Raw genomic sequence first — 19,683 nt, forward strand, 5'->3', positions numbered from 1 at the left:
AATTTGGCCATGACAATACATGCATTTGTGGGTGTGTGATTATAAAGAAGTATTTCATGAAGGTTACAATTAAGTACATTTAATCTATTTCAACAGTGTAATAAAAATATTGGTGATCACCGATATAAACTGTGCTACAGTGGTACATAAGACATTCCAATGTGATAGATTGTGCTGACCAATGGCTCTATTCAGACTCCATCTCCAAAAATTAAGAAGAGTTTGTGCTTTACCATTGACTACTAATGAAGAAAAATAGATTTATTACACGTACTCTTGTATACATTATCTACAAAGCAGCGTATTCTCAATCATTGGGGAAAATACAATCTATACACAATTCACAGTGGTACGGTAATATACATAGAGGAAATACATGATCTATGCCATTGTCAGCTGGAAGACTGAAAGGTGCTTGTACTGCATTTGGTCATTAAGGGTATGAGGAAGTTGTGTGTATACTATAGCATAGGAAGTTGTGCGTGTAGGAAGTTGTGTGTATAGTTAGGAATTGAATAGGCATCTATTACAATAACTTTACTGCATAATAAATATGTTTCTATGGATGTGCCACAGCTGTTGTTAAAGTGAGAATTGTATGAGGTACTGCATCTATTGCATTGACTTCATGACATACATTCGCATATTTTTGTAGGTGTGCAAATTATTTCTATAGGTGTGTGAGAGTTGAACAGGCATCTATTACAATGACACTGTACGGCACAACTATAGATATGTCTATGGATATATGTAGGCCTAATGGTTATTTCTGCAAGTATGTGAGAGTTGGATAGACATGCTACATTTAGAGAGGAATGACCCTGAAAACAGAGCTTCAGCATATGGATGGTTCCTCTATAGCTTGGGCTCCTTCTGTTACAGCCTTCACACACTTAGCCATTGTCTGGGAGGCTCTGCTGATAGGATCTGTGGAGAAGTGAGAGATTTTAACACAACATTCACATACAGTAGTAAAGAAAAGACAGAGTCAGTAGGCCTGTCTCACCTGTCATGTAAAAGTCTCGAACAGTGAGCTGTGGAGGAACCAGAGGCTCTGTGAGGATGGTCTGATTCACAGCCTGAGGGAGAAGACAGAGACCATTAGTTTACAACCTAATTAACCATAGGGAGCAGACACGAGGCACGAGTGTGTTTAAAAATGCAAAAATAACATGTTCATAGGAGAGGTTTTCCTCAGGCCAACTATTTTTCCTACTTCCTAAGAACACTAACAATATTCTTTAGGGAGTTCCAGGGAAGACAGAGGCATTTGTGTGGGTGTACTATATATAGTGTTACAACTGACCTTGGCCAGTTCATTTGCCTGCTTAAAATAGTTAGCCTCCTCCACGTCATCATAGCGCACCAGGTTGGGCGAAACCTCCGCCAATCTGTCACGCACCTCATCCATGGTCTCATAGGGCAGTGTCAGTCCAGCAAGCTATAGAAAAACACCAACACAGTTAAGTCATGAAATTGCTACTGAACACATTCACTGACTGATAAGTGCGGTGAACCAGTAGTTTACCTCAGATATGGCGCGGATGATCTTCCAGTCCTCCCTGGCCATGCCTGGAGCAGTCACAGCCAGCCTCGTCTGTTGGGCGCGCCCCTCAGTGTTCACATAGGTGCTACATTTCTCTGTGTACGCTGCTCCAGGGAGAATGATGTCAGCCATCGTCGCCCCAGTGTCTCCATGGTGCCCTGTGTAGAGTTATGGAACAAAAACGACATTCAGTCTGGCGCAAGACTCACTTAAAGATCATGGATATTATTGTTGAAATTCTTTACACCAAAGATTGGTATTATGTCTCTGTTGTGGAGGAGCTTTGCTGACCCTGATAAATGATGAAGCTGTCCTTTGCCAGTTCTTGGCGGGTGATGCAGCCAGCATCGGCCCCAAGGAGGAACAGGACTTTGGGCGGATTCTTCCTGATGGCCTCCACGCCTGGCTTGTACCCAAGATCCAACGCAGCTACTTGACTGGCCACCCTGTAGTAAGAAACAGACAAAACAAATAGGGAATTTGCTGTGAAAACTAATAAAAACAAATTCGATATCAATCTAAATGTGAGATCAAGTACAGTAGTAGTTATTACCTGTGAAGCACATTGAGAACCTTCCAGCTTTCCTCCACTCCACTGCTGACACGGGCATTCTGAGCAATGGTAGACACTGCTGCGTGTATTGCGCCCCCATCCCCTCTCTGCAGGGAACCACTGCCCAACACCACGACAGGACGCTTTGCCTTGGCAAGAACCTGGGAACGAGATTTTAAATAACTGTTGATGTAGCAAATTCTCAATGACAGCACTTAGTGGCCGACCATGAGAGACCTGTAAATAATACATGACTACCTTAGAGAAGGGGTGGGTCCCAGCAGCTATTTCTTGCAGCACCTTAGCAGACTCCCCAAGGTGATCGTATGTGTAGGTCAAGTCCACCTTCTGCCCCACCAAGGCTACCTGCAGCTCGTTATGAAGCCAACTACCCAGGGTACAACATGAAGCATGCATACCAGTCATCTCAATGGTGTAAACATGTTTCAGATTTATAGTTTCCACTTAAAGAGAGTGAGTAAATCAGGAGCTGGATGCTGCACACAGCTCTGACAGTTTACATGCTAATTGAGATGCCAGTGATTTTTGTCAGCACTTAAATCCCATCCCAGCTATACCTCTTCCTGATGCGTGCGTTGAAAAGTGGTGCCTCATAGCGTGGGTTGGTGCCAACTAGGAGCAGCAAATCAGCCTCTTCAATGCCAGCGATGCGGGAATTCAGTAGGTAGTTTGAGCGCAGGTCAGAACTATAGTAAATAGAACCCAAATCAGGAATGTTCCACTGAGGTCTTATCTTAACTAGCTCTGTACCACTGTATTCCCCTCAGGCTCAGCCTTGCCTTACCCAGCCCCAGCCATGGGGAAGATCTCCTCAGTACATAGGCAGTCACTATTCAAGCGGTTCAGCATGTCTTTCAGGGCGATTAGAGCCTCAGCATCCACCATCCCTCCTACAATGGCCGCTACACTGGTGCCTTGGGCTCCTTGCAACTGCAAAAGTAAACACTGATGTAATAGGCTACTCGTGTCTACACACCATTTAAAAGACTTGCACACAAACACAAGAACATCAACATGGAAATGCATGAATCACAACAGATCATGCGACATCTCAGGTCATGAGACACTGTGGATAAACTGTTCTCTTGTTGTTAATAAACATTTAAAAAATGGTTTTTAATTGAACTTTTATTTATCTAGGCATGTCAGTTAAGAACAAATTCTTATTTACAATGACGGCCTACACCGGCCAAACCCAGACGACGCCGGGCCAATTGTGCGCTGCCCACATAACATGGAGGAAGGTCCGACTGTAAACAGAAATGTTCAATATGCCACAAATATCACATACCACCCCAGCCACTCTAGTCAACACATCCTCCCAGGAAGTGGCAACCAGCTGTCCAGACGCATCCTTCACCATGGGCTGAGTGAGGCGCTGCCGCTTCAGCCCATCGTAGGCAAACCTGCCATCGAGGAAGAGAATGAGTTCACTGTTAATTCAGACAAGGCAAAGCAGTGTGGATTTGACATGAGCTGGTCCTCAGGTTACCTGGTCTTATCTGAGATCCACTCCTCATTGATGTCCTCATGGAGACGGGGCAGAATCCTCATGACCTCACCACCCCGGGTGCTCACTACGATGTTGCTGCCCACCGCATCCAGCACGTCAATGGATTCAGTCTTCCTGTGAGGAGAGAAAGGTTCGTTGATAACCAACAAGGTCTATGTACCACTACTTGTATTCCATTTCGAGAGCTGGCTTGTATTGTATTCAAAACAACATACTGTAATGCACATACCTGGTCTCCCAGGGTCGGGAAGTGAAGGCATACGGCTTGGAAGTCAGTGCTCCCACAGGGCATATGTCAATTACATTCCCAGACAGCTCTGACATGAACATCTTCTCCACATAAGTGCCAATTTGCAAGTCATTGCCCCTTCCAGTGGTTCCCAGATCCTCCACACCTGCAATCTCACTGGCAAAGCTGCAAAGATGGAAAACATTATTTAGCACATAGATAGCGGTCCCCTTTTGAAATGATTAGTAATTATTAGTATAATTAATCCTTCCAAGGTGGACCGTGATTACTAGTCTTACTCACCGGACACATCGGGTGCACTGGATACAGCGGGTCATGATGGTCTTGATGAGGGGACCAATGTTCTTGTCCTCCACAGCTCTCTTGCTCTCCAAGAAGCGGCTCCGGTCACTGCCAAACTGCATGGACTGGTCCTGCAGTCAGCACACAATGGCAAAAACATGTTACTTTTACAAGTCCAAAAGTCCAACAACCTCATTACCAGTTCCTTCCACTTGTTGAATCATCATCATTACTATCCTCTTCAAGAGGAGATTTAGAAGTTCTAGGAAACAATGATGACATATTTTTTACCTGAAGGTCACATTCTCCCCCCTGGTCACAGATTGGGCAGTCTAAAGGGTGATTGGCCAACAGGAACTCCATCACACCCTCTCTACCAGAAGAGGGTAAAAAAAGAAAATGCTATAGTACTGGTGATGATTACCAAATAAGAAGGTAATGCAAAGGGATGATGTGTTTTGCAGGTGATTCTTCCTACCGAGCTTTCCTTGTTTTGTCAGAGTCAGTTAAAATGTTCCAACCCTTCATGACTGGCATGGCACATGCTGCCACTGGCTGTAAAGAGATGTGCTTGTGTTGATATTAGAATAAGAGTGTACACTATAAACAAGGGTACAAGTACACGCCAGCCAATTTAAAAGCTTCAATCACCCATAGGAACATACCTTTGGAGCTTTCTCAATCTCCACGAGACACATCCGACAGTTCCCTGCAACTGACAGGCGCTCATGGTAACAGAAGCGAGGAATCTGCACTCCCACCTTTTCACATGCCTAAAACAAGATATCAATAAAGTCTAAAGTAATTGCCAAAGCAGTTACTCTGTATAAACATCTGACAAGACATTATATTCCAGAGTCAAGTATTTGTCAAATATCAGTGATTTGAGCCCCCACTACCTGTAGCACTGTGGTTCCTGGTTCCACCATGAGTGGCTTCCCATCCACAAATACCTCCACCAGGTTACTGGCTGCTGCTGTAGCTGCGTTGTGAACTATAAACACATTTTTTTTTATTATTAAACAGTCTACATCCTTGTATCAAAAACTACCCTCCATCTTACTCTTTGTATTTCACACAATGGCATAGACTTTATTATCCCAATTTCTAATTGAACTAATGAATTATGTAGTGCACCATCACAATAAAAGGTCATTTTAACAAACCACCTGCACTAAACTGAGCAGATCGGATATCACCATTCCAGCCAAACCCTGACCATTCTGTTATCCTGCAGATAATCCGTGAGCAGAATAAAGTAACAAGGACAACATGGGCACCTGTGCCATACGAATTGTTCACCTCTTATTCCTTCATGTATAATAACATATCATGATATTATTAATACTGTTGGTAAATTTATGAGGCCTACCATTTTTTGTGATTGCCACGCTCCCTGTAGAGTGAGCGACTCCGAGAGCGCGACTCACCGCAGGTAGACGCAACATGCTGAAAACGAAAATATGTACAGGTAAAATAGCCAACTAAAAATGTAATTTCATCAACTTTACTTGCCATTTAGAAAGTGCAATCACTTCCATATTGGCAAGCAGCATCACCTGATATTTGTGTATAAAGATTGCTTGTGTGTTCAGACATACGCTAAGTACGCAAGTGATGCATTTGGCATTAACCCGTCTCTCCTTAGATTAGACAGGAATAAAAAGATTAACGTTAGCTGTGTAAATGGCTAGCTAACATTAGCTATAAGGTAATCAGTCGCATATTTATTTGTAAAGCTACATAGCAGTTGCATATTTATGATAAGAAAACAACAGCTTGCAAATGCATAACTGCTATCCCTGACAACACTGATCCTTTATTTTAACGCTAACGTTAGCTATCTATTTTTACAACCGTCGCACTTCATGGTGCTTTGACCTAAACTAGACATGATGGATTTCTAAACACCTTCAAATATCACACTCCTCTTATACATTTAAAATGTAAACACGAGAGCAGTTATTGCAAGTCCTTACCTTGCCACTTGCATCGGCAGTACCCCAATGGACACCACTGACTGCGCACTTTCTCTATTCAAATGCGACACGATTAGGTAATTCCCGTAATATATGCCGCGTTCAAAACAACTTGGAACTCGGAATTCTCTGACTTCAGTGCGTTCAATAAAACTGGGAACTCGGAAAAAAAGTGCTCCGATTTGGAAAAATCGTTTGAACGGTCATCCAACAGGAAATTCCAAGTTGGAAACTCGGGCATATTTCTAGAGCCCGACTTTCCAACTTGAAAAAAAACCGACGTCATGCTTTGACCTCGTTCTTTTCCAAATTCCCAGTTGTCTTGAAAGCATCATCCTAATGTAGCCTAATAATGTTGCAATCTGGTTCAAACATTACCATATCTCTATGGGGATGCATTCAGTACCTAAAAAGTGAAGACAGCCTCTCAACAATAAACATTGTTGCTACCATGTTGTTGTCATGTTGTGTTGCTACGTGTTATATGTTGTGTTGCCATGTGTTGCTACCATGCTATGTTGTTGTCTTAGGTCTCTCATTATGTAGTGTTGTCTCTCTTGTCCTGATGTGTGTTTTGTCCTATATTTTAATTACATTTATTTTTAATCCCAGCCCACGTCCACATAGAAGGCCTTTTGCCTTGTGGCAGGCCATCATTATAAATAAGAATTTGTTCTTAACTGACTTGCAGAATTAAATAAAGGTTCAATAAAAATAAATAAATACAAATAAATTATATGAGTATTTTCAAATCTGTAAATTAGTAGTAGCTACTAGTCTTTTATAAATCTGTAATTAGTAGTAAACTAGTCTACTGATTTCTTTGCATGTGATGTGAGAACTTCAGACATTCTCCCTGGCTGAGCAATTCATTTCCATCCATGACATGCACCTGGATTTGCTTCCCTGAGATGCAATTGACTATAAAATGGCTTTTCATTCCTATCTCTATTCAGTTTAAATCCCAATTAGGTGTCCAAAAATCCCAATCTGGTTTAATTCATTCCAGATTATTTTTCAACAACACCCCTCATTTGCCTAATCAAATAATCTGAATCAAATGTCAATAGCCCACTATTCCAAGTGTTGTGTCAAGATATTGGCAGAAGACATGGGGTGATTAATACAACAATGATACAGTTGATGTTTCCTCAGGCCATGGTTCAAGATGTGGACCACATTACCCAACCAATCTCAACTCATCTGGGTTTGTTTACCAATAACATTTACTTTGAAAACAACAGGACTGAACTTCAGGAAGACAGCAGTTAGGATTAAGTGATATATTGGAAATCCACATATTTGAGAGTGGAGAGTGGCAACACACTCTCTAGCTATAATTGAATGTGTATTAGATGTTCATGTCTTCTTGTGTATTCTTCTTTGATCAACTATGCATGTGGTATGTTTATTCCATCCTCAGTGTACTCTAACCTTAATGAGGTGACAGGCAATATCCTGTTAGTTCCCTGGAGATTGAGCACCACTCTATATAGCAGCACTCCTGGCACTGCTTCCTTATAACAGATGCAATAAATATTTAAGCACACTACCAATAAAGATAAGGGATTGGATTTATTGTGTATTCCTTTGACTCAAATATATTAGAATTAACAAATAAATTGCATTTCAAATTTCCCTCATAGATTGCAAATTCCCACACAGTGAAAGCAATGTGAATACTATTTGAAAATGTAATGTAAACATAGGTGATTCATTTCTAGACTTATTATCATTTGAGAAGGAAATAAAGGCCAAATAGAATTTGGCTCTTGTGTACACCAGCCATACACTCGAAAAAATGCTGGGTTAAAAACCCGGGTCAGATCAGAAAACTGGAGGCGTGGCTTAGTAGGGGGGTGGATTTTATATAGCTATTTTTGGCCACCCACGAGAGTATATGTTGTAAATGAGAACTTGTTCTCAACTAGCCTACCTGGATAAATAAAGGTTAAATAAAATTAAAATACTAAAAAAATGTAATTCTGGTTAATCTGTTCTGTTGTATTGTATATCTTCAGGTTGAGTAGTGACACTTTTGTAGCTTAATGAATTAAGTTGTTCAAGTGCTGATGCATATCTCAATGTTGGGATAGTTAAATACTGTTATTAATTTCATATTCAAAAAATATTAAAGGAATGTCTTTATTAAAAGTTTACCAAATATAACATGATGAACAGGTAATGACATTTACACTCATGAAAGCCATGCCTCTTGAAAATAACCTACGGATTACATTAAAAACACATCTGCGGAGTCAACCCAGCATGGAAGTGAATAGTCCCTGTGTCCAAGAAAGCGAGGGTAACCTGCCTAATTGACTACCCCGTAGCACTCACGTTATTAGCCATGAAGTGATTTGAAAGGCCGGTCATGGCTCACATCAACCACATCATCCCAGAAATCCTAGACCCACTCCAATTCACATACCGCCCCAACAGATCCACAGATTGTGCAATCTCAATTGCACTCCACACTGCCCTTTCCCACCTACACAAAAGGAACACCTATGTGAGAATGCTGTTCAATGACTACATCTCAGCATTCAACACCATAGTGCCCACAAAGCTCATCACTAAACTAAGGACTCTGGGACTAAACACCTCTCTCTGCAGATGGATCCTGGATGTCCTGACATGCCACCCCCAGATGATAAGGGTAGGCAACAACACATCTGCCACTCTGATCCTCAATACTTGGGCCCCTCAGGAGTGTGTGCTTATTCCCTTCCTGTACTCCCTGTTCACCCACGACTGCGTGGTCAAGCATGACTCTAACACCATCATTAAGTTTGCTGACGACACAACAGTAGGCCTGATCATCGACAATGATGAGACCGCCTATAGGGAGGATGTCAGAGACCTGGCAGTGTGGTGCCAGGACAACAACCTCTCCCTCAACGTGAGCAAGACAAAGGAGCTGATCGTGGACTACAGGAAAAGGAGGGCAGAACTTGCCCCCATTCACATATATGTGGCTGTAGTGGAGCGAGTCGAGAGTTTCATGTTTCTTGGTGTCCACATCACCAACAAACTATCATGGTCCAAACACACCAAGACAGTCGTGAAGAGGGCACGACAACACCTTTCCTCCTCAGGAGACTGAAAAGATTAGGCATGGGTCCCCAGATCCTCAGAACTTTCTACAGCTGCACCATCGAGAGCATCTTGACCGGTTGCATCACCGGCTGGTATGGTAACTGTTCGGCATCCAACCGTAAGGTGCTAAAGAGGGAAGTGCGTATGGCCCTATACATGACTGGGGCAAAGCTTCCTGCCATCCTGAACCTATATACTGGGAGGTGTCAGAGGAAGGCCCAAAAAATAGTTAAAGACTCCAGTCACCCAAGTCATAGACTGTTCTCTCTGTTACCGCATGGCAAGCGGTACCGGGCGCCCAGTCTAGGTCCAAAAGGCTCCTTAACAGCTTCTACCTCCAAGCCATAAGACTGCTGAACTATTAATCAAATGGCCACCCGGACTATTTACATTGACCCCCCTTTGTTTAACACTGCTGCTACTCTCTGTTTATTATCTATGCATAGCCACTATACCTACTTGTACAAATTACCTCAACTAACCTGTACCCCTGCACATTGACTCGGTACCGGTACCCCCTGTATATAGCCTTGTTATTGTTATTTTATTGTGTTACTTTTAATTATTTTATTTTATTTAGTAAATATTTTCTCAACTCTATTTCTTGGACTGCACTGTCAGTTAAGTGCTTGTAAGTAAGCCTTTGATGGTAAGGTCTGCCACTGTTGTATTCTGTGCATGTGACTCATAAAATTGGATTTGATTTGAAAAGTGTCAGTGCTCAACCTTAACAGGTGATGACAAGAAAACAGAACAGATTAATCGGAATGACATTTGCCCTCACAGGTGGCCAAAAATAACTATCTAAAAACCACACCCCTACTAAGTCACGCCTCCAGTCTTCTGGTCTGACCCGGTGGATCATAACATCAACAACCCAACCTTTCTCTTTTAAAGAAAACAATGGGTTGTTTGTGACCCAACTGGCTGGGTCAAAATAACCCAACGTCTTCTGTCCAATATTTACCCATATTGGGATGTTTTTAACCCAGCATTTTTTATAGTGTATAATAACAGAAAACACTGCAACAGGAAATTAGCTTAGAAAGGAAAACATACCTTTTCAATGTAATATATTCCTAAGGGAAAGAAAAGGCCTACGGAGATTTGCAAATTCCCAACTTGGATTTGTTTAAAGATCGAAATCTAAATACAAAGTGTTTATGAAAATGGTAGATCTGCTTCTAATAATTCCTGTTCCAGAGGCTGTGGGGATGGTTGGCCCCCTTTCCTGTTTGTTTTTGGGGTAATTAGGATCAGATTATTTTTTCAAATCATTAAAGTTACCTCTTTTTTTCCTGTGCAAGTTATACTTTTAGTGCAAGACTTTACTCAGGTTTTCCACTGAGGGCAATTTACAGTCAACAGAAGTTGGCACTTTGAGTAATTGCTGCTTGGAAATAGCCAACTGAAACAACAAGCAGAAATGTTACACTGAAGTAGAATATAAAATAAGTCACATCTGGTAAAATAATGGTCAGGCTGGCTCTCAAAGGTAAAATAGCAGCTCTTGTTGATTTCTGTTTACAGGTAACTGTGAGTTTAGGATGTACTGCATTATAATCATACAGTTGATGATTCTGTGGGCTCCTCTGGTGGAGGGATGTCTGAAGGACCGACGTCTGCCACAGTCACCGACTCAGTTGCAGAGATGGACTGGCTGAGCTCCCGCAGATAACTCTTTGTGATGTCCAGACACGAGCGCTTCAGGAGCTGGCGAACCTTCTTGCCCACCAACATGTAGAGGAGAGGGTTGACACAGCTGTTGAAAAAGGCTAAGCTAGTAGCAAGAGGAAAACCTGTCTTCAGAACAGTATGTAGAAACATTGAAGAGTGCATGGAAAGCTCCATTAAACTAAAAGTATGGAACGGTGCCCAGCAAAAAAAGAAGGCCAGAATGACAGCGGAAACTGTTTTAGAGAAGCTGGATAGGCGCACAGAATCTTCAGACTGGTGGACTTTGATTGCCAGGAGAATTCCAGTCACGCAGATGGCACTGAAGGGCAGTAAGAAGCCCACTGCTGTACGAACTGCCACCAGCGTGATATGTCTCACAGCAGCTGTATGTCCATCCTGGACATTGAAGTTGTTGAAGCACACCACCCTGCCATATATGTGCATAGTGTCACGGAATATCAGAGTAGGGTGGCTCAGTAGAGCAGACACCCCCCACACACAGCCACACACGATCCAGGCTCGTCGTATAGTGCGACACCTCTGAGACCAGCTAAGGTGGACCAATGAGACATACCTGTCTAGACTGAGAATCATGAGGAAGAGCACACTGGCGTACATGTTCATCACAGACACAAACGAGTTGAGTTTACACATGACCAGCCCAAAGGACCAGTGGAAGTCTCGAAGAACGTAGTCGATGGAGAAGGGCAAAAAGAGCACAAACACAAAATCTGCGATAGCCATGTTCAGCAACCATATACTGTTCACTGTCCGTTTGCTTTTAAATGCCGTGACCCATATGACTATTCCATTTCCAGTGACACCGAGCACGAAGGAAATGCTATATATGATAACTGATAGGATGTGCATAGCCTCCTTCTGAGAGTATCCACCTTTTTCTTTTTCCAAGTCTCCATACTCCAGATAATCATAGGTGTAATTGTCATAGTCTTCCGAGGATTCTTCCATTACTGCAGCGCTACTACCTTTGTAAGCAGAGGTCCTGTAAGAAAGACAAAGCAATAAGATGCACTCCTTCAACATGTGTTATTTGTTTTGTCCGTTAAAATGTAAGTTACATTAAGTTGCTCTTGTACTTCTGTAGTCGCCCTGTAATTACTCACGTTGATAACATGTTAACACAATATTTTTAATTATCGAGGTACAATACAACATGCAGATGTGCAAAAGAGATATTGTTGTCATTAGTAGTCCATTATGTTTTTACATCGTGGCTTCTCACCTGGTACTGCAAATGTCCCTGCACTTGGTTTTTTACCCAAAATGTGCTTTTGTTAGTGTCCTGGTCACAGTTCCTCCAGTTGTTTGAAAAGTGAGATTTAATTACAGCTGGGTCCTTATCCTGAAAGAGTGTCATCATTAGTGAGCCGACATGAAAAAGAGGTTAGGTGGAGTGCCCACACCCTTCACACACACAAACGCGCGCACACACACAAACGCGCGCACACACACACACACACACACACACACACACACACACACACACACACACACACACACACACACACACACACACACACACACACACACACACACACACACACACACACACACACACACACACACACACACACACACACACACACACACACACACACACACACACACACAGGGCAGCCTAGTGGCTAGAGCGTTGGACAAGTAACCGGAAGGTTGCAAGTTCAAATCCCCGAGCTGACAAGGTACAAATCTGTCGTTCTGCCCCCGAACAGGCAGTTTACCCACTGTTCCTAGGCCGTCATTGAAAATAAGAATTTGTTCTTAACTGACTTGCCTAGTTAAATAAAGGTCAAATAAAATAAACACACACACACATGGTGTTAAATTGTTAAATCATGACTAGATCATGCTTATCTGTTTCTTCCGGGCCTCAAAGTAAACTTACGTGACCCTTAAACACAATATTTTCTTCAGTACAAACGGACCTCCAACCCACAAAATTGCACACAACACAGTCTCTTCAGTCTAACTTTGGCCTTAAAGGTCTATGGTCAGATAAACTGAAGGCAACAGTAGTAAAACTCAAAAGCTAAAACACAATGACAATAGAATTTAACTGTAGGCATAATTAAAATATGTTATGTTTTAAAAGAATTTGCCACATGATACAGTACTTGAGTTATGAAACTACTATTAACATATAGGTTCGTGATGTATGTTCTATATACATATAACGATTTAATAAGTAGTGTTAAGGTCAGTCTGAATGATCAGAAAAAACTGCATCTGATATTTTGTGATTGCTATCCATTTTCTTATGCGTTATCCAACACCCATGAAAGCCTTCTAGTCGACATACCTCCCAGTCGCTTCTCTATGTCCCGCCAACCGTCTCGGAGTCGAAATCACCCAAACGAAAACTTTCAGAGTTAAAGCAGCATAAAAGATTTAGGCTACCTCTATGTTAACCCTCACTATTTTACAAATGTTTTAATGAAATTCCAAACTCCATCCCTATGTTATTACTGGGGTTGGAGTATCGTTTATGTTCGAGTATCCTCGTTAGAGTCTGTGCGTAAACCCGTTACACCTTAATAAATACTGGAGAGTTGGGTCGGTGTCCAAGTGGGCGCGTCCACTGACGCATCACTTGCACTGTATCGGAATGAGGAAAACTTGGAGTCCTGGCATGGGGAGGAAAGGAATGTCTTGTTTAAGAGAATAATCGCTAAATTACTTATATTAAACATACCATTACTTATAGAATAGGTCAGGACAGATTTCTGACTGTCTGACCACTGGCAGTTCAATCTCAGAAGTTCCAAGCGCCAGTAAGCCTATAGTAAGCATGATTTACTGCAGTGTATGCTATTTAAAAAGAACATCTGAAAAATATACAGAGCAAGTCAAAATCAGTAACACAAAATGTCATGTTTAGAGTTACCCTGGTCTTCAGGAATCCATTATATTGCATTAATCTATTGTTTTTACAATCTCTGCGCATATATGATTATCATCTTGTGCAAATATTAGATTTGATGTCAACTATAAGTTAGGAAATGTAAATCCTCAGCATACCAAAAACAAACCTGCAAATGAAATCCCTCAAAGAAGTAATTCATGTGAAAAACTGCTTACTTTTACCACTCTTTGCCTCTTAAAATAACAAAACAGGCTCTGCCAAGCTACCCTAGCTGACCATCCCACCCATTTAACCCAGAGGGAGGAGCTGTCAGATCCCGCAGGACCGATAGGGGGACAGTGTGTGTGTGTGTGTGTAAAATACTGAGAGTGTGTCTGTTTGTGTGTGTGTGCGTACGCTTGCGCAACAATCATAGATTTGATCAAGAGGCCTGCCAGTCGTTGCCAGGCACACATGAGTAGGCCTGACAAACAATCTTCCTGGAGGTTACTAAGTGCTAAGGAGGTTCATACTGGAAGGATGGACAGCAATAGCCTACGGCAGCAAAATGCAGAAAATGCCTACATTTAAGGGTATTTGTAAAAAGAGGGTAGGGCCTACCTTCATACACTAGTTGTAAGAGCAACCCCTCATAGGGATAAAGTAAAGCAATGAATGTGACCATGTGTAATACCCTATGGAATTACACACGGTTGGATACATTATTTGAACTGGACATACTGGGCACTACCTTAAAAGCATGATTGAAGTGCAGCTCTCTGTGTGGATTTTATTGACTGCTTAAAAGAGTGAGATGGCCATGAAATCTGGAGGTGCCATGTGTTATGCAAAGGATACGCAAAGCTTTATCAAATATTTAAAACACAGCAACACAGCCTTAGTGAAGCAGACATACTCTCCCACTAACTCCGATAGTAACTAGGATCTGTCTTGGGCAATTTTGTGTGATCTTTATGTGATATAGATCCTATCTGTATCACACAGAATTGCCCAAGACAGATCCTACCGCTGTAAAAAGTGGGATGGCACTTTCTCATCTGAAGTAATTTGTCTGATTGGTATGATCCAAAATGAAGCTTTGCTCAGTTCAACATATTTTATTCTATTTGTCTGAAATCAAACAAAGAATTTGAAAGATCAATGTGATTTTTTAAATTTAATGAAACGACTCATCTGTATTCGCATTGCATATGGTGGGTGCAATTTAGCGATGGCAGCCTATCATAAGAGTTGGAGGCGTGGTCTATGGGGGGGGCGTGGCTTTAAGTAAGTTATTTTTGGCCACCCGTAAGAGTGAATGTCATTCCAGAAAATTTGTTCTGTTTTTTTTCTTGATTATAAATTCAGTTTATATTTGTGTATTGTAATACTAAAGATCATGGAAAGGTTACTATTGATGAGATGGTCACCATTTGGTTACAGTATTGTAACAAGTTAATGTAGAAGTTTTATGTAAAGAAAGTGTTTGGAATCAATATTTCATGTTATAGAACCAACATAATATCTTGATTAACAGGAAATGTATTTAATTACTTGTAACCTAATTTAAGAAATGTGGATGTGTAATTCTGAAGTGTAAAAGTAAGTACGATATAACTGGTTGTATACAGTATATTGTATGTATGCTAATTATTAGGTTTAACCAAAGTAAGTTGACATAGGTTGCAACTTGAAATATAGGTTAGTTAATAATCAAATATAACAGTTGAACAGGCATTGAATCACATATCTAGTTTCAACTAATGTCATTTAAAAAAAATTGAGAACGCCTAACTCATTTACTTGCAACCAGTTGATGTAGTTATTTTTAGGTTGATCCAAAGAGTAATTTATTACAGTGTACCCCATTTAGGTTAGTCTATAGCAGGGTTTCCAAAACTAGGCCCGAAGGACCCCAATGGATGGACATTTTGTTTTTTGCCCGATCACTACACAGCTGATTCAAATAATCAACTAATCATCAAGCTTTGATCATTTGAACCAGCTGTGTAATGTTAGGGCAAAAAACAAAGCGGGCACCCCTTGGAGTCCCGAGGACTGAGTTTGGGAAATGCTGGTCTATAGACTTCGGTCAAGCAGGTAGCCTATTGGGCCAGTTACCAAAAGGTCGCTGGTTTGAATTGCCGAGCCGACTCGGTGAAAAATCTGTTGATGTTCCCTTGAGCAAGGCATTTAACCCCAATTGCTCCTGTAAGTTACTCTGGAGAGCATCTGCTAAATGACGAATATATTAATGTCAACAACAATCCCACTCATTTTTCTGCGTTCTAATAGACTAACATTTTTTAAGGGAAAGCCAAGATGATTAACAAAACAATTAAATCATTCTCATCAAAATAGCTCTCCAACTGTTATGATACTTACCAATTTGAGTTGAGACAGAGATAAATACTGTGGTGCAGAATACAGTAAAATACTAATCAGCCTTCTAAATACATAGACCACCACATCACAAAACTTCTCACCATTTACTTTGGACCATGTAAAATAGAGTGTGAATCAGAATAGGTATGACCTCATACACTATAGACAGAGTACATAATTGCAGCACGGATGTGATGCAGTTTAAAACAGATGACCCGGGCTCTCTATCACCTGCATGTAGGCGACTTTAAGGCTCATGCACGAGCCTGTGCTATGTGCGCGCGGGCAAAGGGTGGACTTGTGTTGAATTGTGGCAGACTCGGCACTTGCGCGGATGCAGAATCAGGAGGAGACTGCTCGTTGAATTCGAGTGGCTGGCCACCGCCTTCCATTCGCCCCCCCCCCCTCCCCCTCCGCCCGTTGCTGCAGGAGTCCTCTCCCCCACTGACTGGATACATGAAGAATTACCCGTAAACGACATCTTCCCTGCAATAATGGGTCGCCAGCTAATTACTGCGTTGACGTGTTGATATAAAGATATTTCAGATATCAAATATGAATCATGCATTTGATATTTCTGGCAAATTTGCTCGTGAGCATTCTTGCGTCCTGGCTCCATCCATCCATAGCGGCAATTGGTATGTACTGCATATTCTTAGCCCAATCCTGTCCCTCCATAACGGTATCAGTTACATTTAATAACTCGCATGCTTCTTTGTGTCATTATCTGATATTTATGATAGATATGTTGGTTGTTCTCGCTATGCCGTTTCTATTTTGGGACGGATCTGTCTGTGTCCGGAGGACAATTTAATATGCCGAGCCCTTTTAAGTGACGGTGAGAGAGGGGGCAGACGAAAGCACCTCAGCATCTTTTGTTCAGGTTTATGAACATGAAATATAGCTAAGTTAACCCGAGACAAATGTTTAAGATGAACTCGTTTTAGCTGTACAATTGTGTCTAATTATGAGTACCTCAAAGATCAAAACACCTTTATAAACTGCTGTTGCAGTTTACCTTAATGTTGACCTTAACAAGGCACTCCTTTATTATATTAAGCGCTAATTTAATTATGAATTGAACTGTTCTATTTTCATTAGTATAATAATATTCAGCATAACAACATGAAGAAGCCTACCCAGTCTGTCATATTCAATTTATATTTCAAATATAGATTTTTGTAGTGCAATTTAACACTATTTTGAGTTTATGTACATTTGTATTTATTTGTTTATGTGAATCCCCATATAATTATTTTTAGGTAGACCTTGAAAAAGGAATGTCATAGTTTACTGCCATACTCTAATGGTACTAATACACAGCATTATACACTTAACTCTCTCAATTGTGTCCTGCAGGAATGGTGAAGTCATAATCACTTCCTGCAGTAGCAGCAATTGTTTACATGATTAGATTATGATTGACAGGCTTCCTTATGTTGGGGCTATGCAGAGTATAGACTGACTGTCATGCTCGTATGGTATCTCCTCTTCTGCAGTTTCTCAAGGAGGAGAGAATGAGGTGGTGGAGAGGGACGCAGTGTCATTATTGTCGGAGCGAGAGGCAACTGCAGCAGCGGCCACAGGCAACACAAGTCACCGTGCGGCTGAGCATGTGATCACCTACCCCTCTCGGCTCATCTACTACCTGAACGAGGACTCAGAGAGCACCTACCATGACCTGGACACCCGGGCTAGGAGCCAGGTCACAGAGGGTCATGACCAGGTACGGCTTCTGGTCAGAACTTGGGATTGTTATCCTATTGGGGAAAGGGGGATACCGAGTCAGTTGTGGAATTGAATGCGTCTTCCACATTTAACCCCTCTGAATCAGAGAGGGCTGCCATAATCAACATCCATGTCTTCAGCACCCGGGGAACAGTGGGTTAACTGCCGTGCTCAGGGGCAGAACAACCTATTTTTACCTTGTCAGCTCAGGGATTTTAACCCAGCAACCTTTCGGTTAGTGGCTCAACGCTCTAACCACTAGGCTACCTGCCGCCCCTGAACCTATTGGAGTGCAGTGGTGGTTATGCTTGCCAATGGCAGTACACTTGTCCATGTTGGCACACTGGATAAAGTAAACAGATGAATGGGTATAGTTTGATTTAAATGATAGAAGGAATCATCAATGAGAGCATTGTCTCACTCTATCCTCCCCTCCTCTCCCATGTTATGAGGGTGATGCCCTATCTTACTTGATATGCAGGGGAGTTACTTAACTTGGCTCGGCAGTGAAGTTGGCATGGCATTCCTTACAGTCATTACAGTTACAATTTCTCAATTAAATAACCATAGAAATAAGATTCTAATTATATAACTATGAATAATAATAATACATTTAATTTTTATAGTGGTATAACTAGTCTTACCATTACCCTTACCAATGGCATCCATTCTCCCAATAACCCTACAATTAGAAAATAAATCAACCTGATAAACACTAAAAACAAGGACCTGTGATGTGCTTAACATTCTCTCTCCCACAGGCAGTCCACCTTGCTCAAGCCAGTTTCCAGTTAGAGGCCTTTGGCTCCAGATTTGTACTGGACCTAACGTTAAACAAGTAAGTGTTTTTGTCTACTTCATACCTTGCTTTTCTTACTCAATACGGTTTGGTTTGCAGGCGGATCTTTTAGCTTTTGAAATAGGCATGGGTATTAGCTAACAGTGATGGATATAGGCATTTGGGTGTTGCCCAGCTCTTGTTATTTCATGGTTTACAGCAGAGAGGTCATTTTATATAAACATAAGGAGTCATTTTCTGAAGAGTCTTCCATTTTGATCCAGATCCAGTGTGTGGAACACATCCAACTACAATTTCTGTTATCAAGGTCATGGTCACAACAGTAGCCACGTTCTGCAGGGCCGCCGTGCTGGACTCATTGATACGGAGAGCACCATGTTGGGCTGGATGGGTCATCTTTAAATCAAAGTGACAGGTCCCCATGATTCCAAGGGAGTTGTAAGTGATTTTCCTCACTAGTAATGAGGTGTACTATCGGTCAGGTTAATGCAGGGCCTCATGAGTCTTTGCTATGGTGATTGAACAGGACCTCTTGACAGAGACTGCCTGTGTGTCTCATCAATGGTAGACCTCATGTTGTGTCCACCATCAGTCTTCTCAGAGCTGTCACATGAAGAACATTAGCTCCTATGACCGTGAACATACATTATGTTTTGGGCTGATTATAATATCCTAGAGCCAAATGAGCACTCATATAAGAGCCTGGCAAATGCATTGTCTTTTCAAGTGAATATAGGTATGGGGAGGCATGGAGACTCTTGGCAGCCATTGACCTTTGAAGGTAGTGTGGTTTGGTGACCATGTGTAGGAAGGTAGGGGGTGGGGGAAGTGGTCATGGTGACCAATGCTGTCAGAGGAGGTGGGATGAAACACACACACACACACACACACACACACACACACACACACACACACACACACACACACACACACACACACACACACACACACACACACACACACACACACACACACACACACACACACA

General features: G+C 41.8%; 3 protein-coding genes across 6 annotated transcripts in view; 1 reads left to right on the forward strand and 2 right to left on the reverse strand.

Annotated features, from left to right (window-relative positions):
* Positions 1-240: 240 nt before the first annotated feature.
* On the reverse strand, positions 241-6,245 carry LOC135519466 (NADH-ubiquinone oxidoreductase 75 kDa subunit, mitochondrial-like). The gene is made up of 19 exons (XM_064944700.1): positions 6,145-6,245; positions 5,538-5,614; positions 5,065-5,159; positions 4,831-4,938; positions 4,644-4,720; positions 4,457-4,538; positions 4,166-4,296; positions 3,863-4,048; positions 3,613-3,747; positions 3,412-3,526; positions 2,905-3,050; positions 2,678-2,806; positions 2,358-2,487; positions 2,100-2,260; positions 1,838-1,992; positions 1,529-1,704; positions 1,307-1,441; positions 1,007-1,079; positions 241-927 (listed from the first exon to the last, which is right to left on the reverse strand). Exons 1-19 carry the CDS (start codon positions 6,156-6,158, stop codon positions 836-838), a joined length of 2,217 nt encoding a protein of 738 aa, XP_064800772.1. The 5' UTR covers positions 6,159-6,245; the 3' UTR covers positions 241-835.
* A 1,455-nt stretch (positions 6,246-7,700) lies between these two features.
* On the reverse strand, positions 7,701-13,483 carry LOC135519467 (chemerin-like receptor 2). Its single transcript, XM_064944701.1, has 3 exons — positions 13,241-13,483; positions 12,164-12,283; positions 7,701-11,923 (listed from the first exon to the last, which is right to left on the reverse strand). Exon 3 carries the CDS (start codon positions 11,887-11,889, stop codon positions 10,807-10,809), a length of 1,083 nt encoding a protein of 360 aa, XP_064800773.1. The 5' UTR covers positions 11,890-11,923; positions 12,164-12,283; positions 13,241-13,483; the 3' UTR covers positions 7,701-10,806.
* Positions 13,484-16,507: 3,024 nt separating this feature from the next.
* Positions 16,508-19,683, forward strand: part of LOC135519468 (disintegrin and metalloproteinase domain-containing protein 23-like) — a 36,652-nt gene continuing 33,476 nt past the window's right edge. For 3 of the 4 annotated variants that reach the window (XR_010452293.1, XR_010452294.1, XM_064944702.1), the window contains exons 1-3: positions 16,514-16,806; positions 17,668-17,894; positions 18,658-18,734. Coding sequence is in view for 2 of the 4 variants with exons in the window: in XM_064944702.1 (XP_064800774.1) it covers positions 16,731-16,806; positions 17,668-17,894; positions 18,658-18,734 (380 nt within the window). In the remaining 2 variants the exon portion in view is untranslated. Of the gene's footprint in view, positions 16,807-17,667; positions 17,895-18,657; positions 18,735-19,683 lie in introns of all 4 variants that reach the window. The other variant, XM_064944703.1, reaches the window with a different exon arrangement.

This window comes from Oncorhynchus masou, chromosome 29 (genome assembly GCF_036934945.1).
Source record: "Oncorhynchus masou masou isolate Uvic2021 chromosome 29, UVic_Omas_1.1, whole genome shotgun sequence".
Classification (NCBI taxonomy): Eukaryota; Metazoa; Chordata; class Actinopteri; order Salmoniformes; family Salmonidae; genus Oncorhynchus; species Oncorhynchus masou.

Bases quoted from the DNA above. Each gene is read 5' to 3' on its own strand.
- LOC135519466 (XM_064944700.1), bottom strand. The intron at 3,748-3,862 runs GTATGTGCATTA...CTCTCCTCACAG, and splicing joins TCCCGACCCTGGGAGACCAG to GAAGACTGAATCCATTGACG. The intron at 1,080-1,306 runs GTCAGTTGTAAC...CTTCTCCCTCAG, and splicing joins AGGCAAATGAACTGGCCAAG to GCTGTGAATCAGACCATCCT.
- LOC135519467 (XM_064944701.1), bottom strand. From the start codon at position 11,889: ATGGAAGAATCCTCGGAAGACTATGACAATTACACCTATGATTATCTG.